Below are 8,407 nucleotides of genomic sequence, written 5' to 3'. Positions count from 1 at the left end.
ATATTCTTCGTGTGTCTAAATATGAGCCGTGGTAAGTCATTCTCGTGGATACTTCGTTACCAATGGGATTATTTGGATTGTAGTAGCAAACGGTATTCTATATATATATGATGATTCACTGTAATCGTTCGATTAAAAATACATGTGGAGCCCGAGGAGACATTAGAACCCGTGACAATGTAAGTTTCCGGTTTCAGTGTATGCACAGTGGTTTTGGGTTTCAAAATTTAGCAAACCGATTTTGTCAGGTACCTAGAACCTGGACCAATCTAGAACCGCTCACTCGTAAAAATCAAGGTAAACGAGAACATTCCTCAAAAAATAACGAGATGCAAATACATTTTTACGTCTTAAAAGTAAAAAAAAAAAATACAAAGGAGGGATAGCCATTGAAAAATATAAGCAAAGTCCGACCGAGTTTTGGGTAATTTCCCCGAAACAATTATAAATGAGGGGATAGTGGACAGTCATTTTGAACGCCCAAGCAGGAAACCAACAATGGAGGAGGAAGCAAAGGGATTTGTGAGGCGTGTGCTGCTTTTCAAGGTCAAACCTGAAACCCCACCAGACCAAATAGAGGAAGCCATCAAGCGTTACTCCAATCTCGTCAACCTCGTCGAATCCTTGAAATCTTGGCACATGTATTCTTCTCTTGCGCTCTTTCCCTTTACTCCCTCTCACCAAACGTTGGGTGCATCTTTCGCGGAATGTTTCCTTAGCCAGTTTTGTTCAGATGCTTGATCTTTGGGCTTTAGCATTTTCTCCCTCCTGTGAAATTTGTAGGGGCACGGACGTGAGCATCGAGAACTTGCAAGAAGGCTTCACCCACGTCTTCGAGCTCACGTACGAGAGCGCCGAGGGGGTTGCAGAGTACATGGCTCATCCTGCTCACCTCGAGTTCCACGAGCTGTTCTGGCCCCTTGTGGAGAAGGTAGTCGTGATCGACTACAAGCTGACTCCTTTCCGTAACCCGAATTAACATCGCATCGCAAACCTCTACCAGTGTTGTGTTCGAATAGGAAGTCGTGTTGGGTAAGGTGATTAGTATGGTTCAGGCTTGAGAGACTTAGTCTTTGCAAAATTGCGAATAAAAAATCATGCTGTATCACAATGTGAAATATGTAGTATCTAAGTTCAGATTAATGAAGGACAAACATGGTCTGTCCATTCTTTGCGGTTTTTCTGTCTTTTCATATTTCTTTAGGTTGGCACGGGATTTTCAGTAATATTTATGCCTTCGGTCTGATAATTGGTAAATCTCACTGAATCTATATACACATACATTACCGTTTTTGGGAGGCAGAATGTTTGATAGAAAGAATAAGACATCTTTTTTGAACAATTCGTTATAATCGAAAAAGCCGTCTAATATGTCTCGGATCTTGCATCATCTATGCGAAATTGTTACATTTGTAAATCAGTTTTGCGTGACCTCAAAGTAAACAACCCATTTTAAAGCCGGACATTCACTGCAATCTCTCTCTCACACACACAAACACAAAAGGGCACATGCTGTTGAGATTGATATGCCTAGGCTGAAAATATCCCATGGTAGATGGAGATCAACCAGTAGAAGTGGAAGGCTCTGGGACTCTCTCACATGGATCCAGCACTTCTGTCACTGCTTCTATCTAATTACTAATAATGGAAGGTCGCAGCGGTCCCGTTGTGGATCACTGCAAATTTCTTCCCTTCACAGATCATGGACTTTTGTCAGCACTAGGTACGAATGAATCTACCAACAAAAGTTGCCCAACATCAAGTTAACCATCATTGCCTGCAATCTTTCGCTTACCAGTCAATCTGCCCACCAGAAAAGGTAGGCGCTGAAAGAAACAAAAAAAGAAGAAGAAGATGTGGCTGACATTTTGCTGGTCTTGACCGTTGGGAAGTGTGTCCCGTTTAGTTTCGTATCTCATTCGCAAAAGACGGGCATATTCTCAATATCATCAAAGGAGGAACATGCCTTCATGTAGTCTTCAATACTTCTGATCCGCGAAGGACAGGCAGTGATCCTCAATCACAAAACTTCTATTTCCTTAAACTTTCGAATCGATGTGTACGAGATTAATACAAAACTCGCAAGTGACTCAAAAAGGTTCCAGTCAAATGCCCTCACCAAGTCCTCTTCAGATCCTCATTGGCTTAATCCTTTATTTAAATGACATTTATAACACTACAAATGCCCTCACCAAGTCCTTTTAAGGGTTGTCTGGTTGGCATTAGTTTTGTCAACTGGTTATAATTACACTAAGCAAGTGCCACATTTTTTTTTTTGTGTGTGTGGTTAATATGACCGATGTAATTTCTCATCCAAAAGTCATGTGGGTGCGTATGTTTTGAACTCTATACACCACATGAGACTCACGCGTATAGAAATAATGATATGCACAAGGGTAGCGGCCTTGGCCTAGCCTTGTCTAGACCATTGCGGCCTTGGGCGAGGCCATACTCAGTACAGGCTATCGTTGATAATCTCTGATTTTGATTTGCCAGTGAGATACTGGTGCTCAAATTCAATGGCTTTAAAGGGAGGCAAGGTTTGTGTCGGGGAGACGATGAAGAGAACAAATTGGCAGCATAAATGGTCGACAATGATGGTTACGCTGAATGTTGGAGGCAGATCAAGGTGTTAATGGCATCTATGTGGTAGGAAGACAAAAAAGAGAGTGAAGAAATCCGCAAGTCTGAAAAAATTAAAATAGCAAAGATCACAGAGCTGATTTTATTAAATCGAATTTCAAATTTTTATTTATTTCATAATATATATGTATAAATAGTCACATGCATTGGACCTTAGTTCAAGACCGACAACCCCTTGAGTTACACTGAATGTTGGAGGCAGATCAAATGGCATCTATGTGGCAGAAAGACAAAGAAGAGAGTGAAGAAATCCGCAAGTCTGAAAAAATTAAAATAACGAAGATCATAAAGTTGATTTTATTAAATCTAATTTTAAATTTTTATTTATTTCCATAATATATATGTATAAATAGTCACATGCATCGGACCTCGGTTCAGCACCGACAACCCTTTGAGGGACTCCTCTTCTTCGGTCTTTTCAATTTGATCCCTTCGGTATACCAACCGAGGGCCAATTCGTTTAAAGGATATTTTACACATAAGCATATAATATTTGAGTAGAAGGATAACTTAATTTCAATTGAATGTACTACTTAGATTTCTATTATCTCTCCTCGAATTGTCATCCACCTATCGGCATTCCCGTGAGAGTTAAGAGAAAACAAATTAGTAACAAGGTCAAAAGAATTTTTTTTCAAGAATGAGTAAGAGAAAAATTTACTTAACTCGAAAAGATTTGAAGAAATTGATCTTCTACTTATTGGGATTTTTGTATTTTACGTGAAACCCTTCAAAGCGTTGGCCCAGCCCTTCGAGGTACACGACCCGTCTTCAAGCCAGATGGGCGTGGCTCAAGCGGCTCAAATGGGGAAGGAAGCGTTAGCTGGTGATGGTAATAGCTGGTGCCAGCAGGAGGAACAATTCGATTTCTGATCCGCAAAGGACCGGCGTATTCTCAATATCATCGGAGGAGGATCGTGCCTTCATGTGGAAAACTTCTGATCCGCAAAGGATGGGCATTGATCCTTAATCACACCGACACTCATAATAGCACACATGCCTCAGTCTGACAAAATGTTAATACCACATGAAGGGGACACACAAAATGGCAATATCATTACCTGCGATCTTTCACTTACCGGTCAACATGCCCCACCAGAAAGGCAGGCGCAAGAAGAAACAAAAGAAAGACAATTCGAAATTTCAAATATGAAACTGAAGGGGACACACTTCCCAACGGTCAAGAACAGCAAAATGTCAGCCATATCCTCTCTCTCTCTTTTTTTTTTTTATGTTTCTTTCGGCGCCTACCTTTTCTGGAGGGGCATATTGACTGGTAAGTGAAAGATTGCAGGCAATGATGGTTAACTTGATGTTGGGTAACTTTTGTTGGTAGATTCATTTGTATCTAGTGCTCACAAAAGTCCATGATCTGTGAAGGGAAGAAATTTGCAGTAATCCACAGTGGGACCGCTGTGACTTTCCATTATTAGTAATTAGATAGAAGTAGTGACAGAAGTGCTGGATCCATGTGAGAGAGTCACAGAGCCATCCCCTTCCACTGGTTGATCTCCATCTACCATGTGATATTTTCAGTCTAGACATATCAATCTCAACAGCACGTGCCCTTTTGTGTTTTTGTGTGCGCGCCCGCGCGCGCAAGTGTGTGAGAGAGAGGGAGATTAGCAACCAGTTGTGCCACATAGGATGGCCGGTGAAGATTGGACTGCCACGTCAGCGATTTCTGGGGAAAATTAATTAGAACGGTACATTGGAATTTTGCGCAAATGTGCAAGACTAAATTGACAAAATTAAAAAGTTTGGGACCAAATTATTATTTGTACAATAAATTAATGATTAATTGGGTAATTTTCCCTTAAAAAAACATGACACTTTTTAGATCTCTCTGAGATTTTATAAAATGGGCTTTCCAGCAATATCGAATTTTCTTATATTTGACTAGTTTTTATGTGTCTCTCTTAATTACATCTTATACTTATGTATATTTGTCGTCTCTGGTAACCGCATCTTATAGTTCCCTACATTCATAGAAAAATTCCAACTTTTCTTTAACTGACTTACCAATCTTATCAATGTCCAAAACAGATTATTTAGGGTGCGTTTGGCAACTATTTTAATCCGAAAAATCAATTCAGCTCCGAATTGATCTTTTTTTATTTTGTTCCCGAAACGAGTTTTAGAGAATCATAATGCTTTTGGTAACAGGATAAAATTTCTATTCTAGAGCACAATTTATCTTCCCAATTTTTTGCATTTAAATCAAATAATTACTATAAAGTCAACCTATATAGCATATTCATGCATGATCTATAATTAGTCTATTTATTTCGTGGAGCGTGAAGACATATACAAGATCCTTAAGAAAGAACATAAATTCAATAAATAATTTGCACTTAAATTTTTGATATTGTTTCTCTGGAAAATTATTTTTAAAAAAATCATAAACCTATTCCAATATTATCGATTCAGTTCTAAACTTTTTAATCTACCAATTGAGTCATAAACCTTTTGCAATTGTATTAATTCAGTTCATTTGGTCGGCCGGTGCTTACATGGCAAGTTCTTAATAAGATTGTAATTTTTTTTATTTCTTAATTATATTTTTATTCTTTCTTTTCCTTTTTTGTTGGTTTGGGCCAGTAGCCCCGCCGGAAACCGGCCGAGGGCCTGTGAGCATGACTAAATCTCGTGGATTTTATCGTCAACGTACAAGACGTACGTGACCAGCCACTGCTTTCTCATATGATGTTCTCATACAATGACAAAAGGAAAAATAAAAACAACAAAACCCTGAGAAACGTGGAGTTCTCTCATGTGTACAAATAAACTTATGTATATATCTAACCTTTTAAGAAAATAAACGTCATACAAATTGAAAGTACAAAATACTCGGGCACGCATAGAATTGAGTCCGAATTAAAAAACCGCTGCATCTCTTGATTTGTGCACTCTTCTAGATCCGATTATCGAATCTCTCATGTTGCTTGTATATAAGCATGTTTATATTAACGAGATAATTAGTAGTATCGACACACTACAGGACACAACATGACACGACACGCCGATCTGCCATTTCTCAAAAAATAGAGAAATCTGACACGTTGTGATACATTATATATTAAATGTATATTTTTAGATATATATGATAAATTATCATATACATAAAAATATTAGAGGTAAGTTGCTTCTTCTTCTTCTATTAGGGATCCACCAATTAGGTTTTTGTCTTTTTTTGCTCGCTAGTTATATTAATTTTGAAATGGCTCGGCATATGACTTGAATATGTATATTTTTGATAGATTTATATTTTGACCCATAATTTATTAAAAATATTTAAAATTTGCCATGTGAGTGTCGAAATGACATGTCAAGATGCTGGACTTGTGTGTCATTAACGTGTTGGAGCGTTGACCACATGTCGGATGTCCGATACTTATTGGTCACGTGTCGGTCCCGTGTCGGACGTGTGAATGCCTTCGGAGAGGGTCTGTGTTTCCTAAGATAGTATGAGAATTTATGACAAACGAAGATTAATGATGATTTCATTTACTTTGGATAACTGAATTTGTTCTGCCCTTAATTCGAGGATGGTTATAGATTAGATTAATACGTACGTTAAAGAATCAAGATCAAGAAAAGCAGCTCATGGGAAAAAAGGGAAAAAAATCTGGACGGCGATGCAACACATGCCGTTCCTTTAAGACGTCCTGCGACTTTTCCCGGTCACCGCGGGAATTTGTTTCTTTTTCGGAAAATAACTTGTTAGTTCTATTAGACTATTCATAGTATGCTTTTCTGATGATATATAAATATATTTTGGTATTTTTGTAGAAATCAACAGGAGTGAGCATGGTTCGAGGGTAAAATCGAGAACCGAACAGGTTCCTCAATATACATGGTAGGTTTTAGCCTTTCAAGTTATAAAAATTGGAGAATCGGTTTGGATTCTATGTTTCACAAGTCTTTGTATTTTTTTTTTTTATTCTATGCATTTGCACAATCTTATGGTATTCCATAGTATCCGTTGATGAGTGTGTAATCTGAAATCACTAATATGAATTTCCATTCTCGACAATATCCATGACTGAGACTATTTCTTTTTTCATATTTCATATTTTTCGCGTGTCTAAATATAAGCTTTGGTCGATGGATTGTAATAGCAAATGATGATCTTTAGATGTGATGATTCACTATAATCGTTGAATTAAGAATACATGTGGAATCCGAGTAGACATTAGAACCCGTGACAGAGTAGTTTTAGGTTCCAATGTATGCACGGTAGATTTCAGATTTCAAAATTTAGAGAATCGATTTTGACGGGTACTTGGAACTAGAACCGACCTGGAACCGCTTACCCCTAAAAATCATGGGTAATTGAGAGCATTCCTTGAAAAATAACGAGATGCAACTTTTACGTCTTAAAAGTCATGTGAATTGCACATGCTAAACAAATACAAAGGAGGAATAGCCGTTGAAAAATACAGCCAAAGTCCGACCGAGTTTTGTGTAATTTCCCGAAACAACTATAAATAAGGGGATAGGGGACGGTCATTTTGAACTCCCAAGCAGGAAACCAACAATGGAGGTGGAAGCGAAGGGATTCGTGAGGCGTGTGCTGCTTTTCAAGTTCAAACCTGAAACCCCACCAGACCACATCGAGCAACTCATCAAGGGTTACTCCAACCTCGTCAACCTCGTCGAATCCTTGAAATCTTGGCACATGTATTCTTCTCTTGCGCTCTTTCCCTTTACTCCCCCGCACCAGAAGTTGGGTGCATCCATTGGGGAATGTTTCCTTAGCCAGTTTTGTTCAGATGCTTGATCTTTGGGGTTTACCATTGTCTTCCTCCTGTGAAATTTTTAGGGGCAAGGACGTGAGCATCGAGAACTTGCAAGAAGGCTTCACCCACGTCTTCGAGCTCACGTTCGAGAGCGCCGAGGGGATCGCAGAGTACATGGTTCATCCTGCTCACCTCGAGTTCCACGAGCTGTGCTGGCCCCATGTGGAGAAGCTAGTCGTGATCGACTACAAGCCGACTCCTTTCTGTAACCCAAATTAACATCGCATCGCAAACCTCTACCGGTGTTGTGTTCGAATAATAAGTCGTTGTGTTGGGCATGGTGATTAACATGGTTTAGGATTGAGAGACTTAGTCTTGGCAAAATTACGACTGAGGAATCATGCTGTATCACAACGTGGAATATGTATTATCTAAGTTTAGATTAATGAAGGACAAACATGGTATGTCCATTCTTTGCTATTTTTCTGTCTTTTCATATTTCCTTAGGTTGGCACGGAATTTTTAGTAATGTTAATGCCTTCAGTCAAATAATTGGTAAATATCACTGAATCTATATAAACATGTATTATTGTCTCGGGAAGGCAGAAAGTCGTATAGAAAGAATGAGACATCTTTTTTGAACAATTCGTTATAATCGAAAAAACCGTCGAATATGTCTTGGATCTTACATCGTCTATGCAAAACTGTTATATCTGTAAATCCATTTTGCGTGACCTCAAAGTAAATAACCCATTTTAAAGTCAGACAGTCACTGCAATCTCTCTCCCACACACACATAAATACAAAAGGGCACATGCTGTTGAGATTGATATGCCTAGACTGAAAATATCACATGGTAGATGGAGATCAACCAGTGGAAGTGGAAGGCTCCGTGACTCTCTCACATGGATCCAGCACTTCTGTCACTACTTCTATCTAATTACTAACAATGGAAAGTCACAGCGGCCCCACTGTGGATTACTGCAAATTTCTTCCCTTCACAGATCATGGACTTTTGTCAG

At 38.8% G+C, this 8,407-nt stretch overlaps 2 protein-coding genes across 2 annotated transcripts; both read left to right on the top strand.

Moving 5' to 3' along the window:
- The first annotated feature begins 473 nt into the window (after positions 1 to 473).
- LOC125315644 (stress-response A/B barrel domain-containing protein HS1-like) lies at positions 474 to 1,172 on the top strand. The gene is made up of 2 exons (XM_048281306.1): positions 474 to 641; positions 784 to 1,172. Exons 1-2 carry the CDS (start codon positions 499 to 501, stop codon positions 977 to 979), a joined length of 339 nt encoding a protein of 112 aa, XP_048137263.1. The 5' UTR covers positions 474 to 498; the 3' UTR covers positions 980 to 1,172.
- A 5,976-nt stretch (positions 1,173 to 7,148) lies between these two features.
- LOC115734183 (stress-response A/B barrel domain-containing protein HS1-like) lies at positions 7,149 to 7,721 on the top strand. The gene is made up of 2 exons (XM_030664805.2): positions 7,149 to 7,326; positions 7,469 to 7,721. The coding sequence occupies exons 1-2, from the start codon at positions 7,184 to 7,186 to the stop codon at positions 7,662 to 7,664; spliced, it is 339 nt and encodes a 112-aa protein (XP_030520665.1). The 5' UTR covers positions 7,149 to 7,183; the 3' UTR covers positions 7,665 to 7,721.
- The last annotated feature ends 686 nt before the right edge of the window (positions 7,722 to 8,407 follow it).

Source organism: Rhodamnia argentea, chromosome 6, assembly GCF_020921035.1.
Source record: "Rhodamnia argentea isolate NSW1041297 chromosome 6, ASM2092103v1, whole genome shotgun sequence".
NCBI lineage: Eukaryota > Viridiplantae > Streptophyta > Magnoliopsida > Myrtales > Myrtaceae > Rhodamnia > Rhodamnia argentea.
The sequence above is the reverse complement of the archived record's forward strand: the minus strand, read 5'-3'. Positions and strand labels throughout refer to the sequence as shown.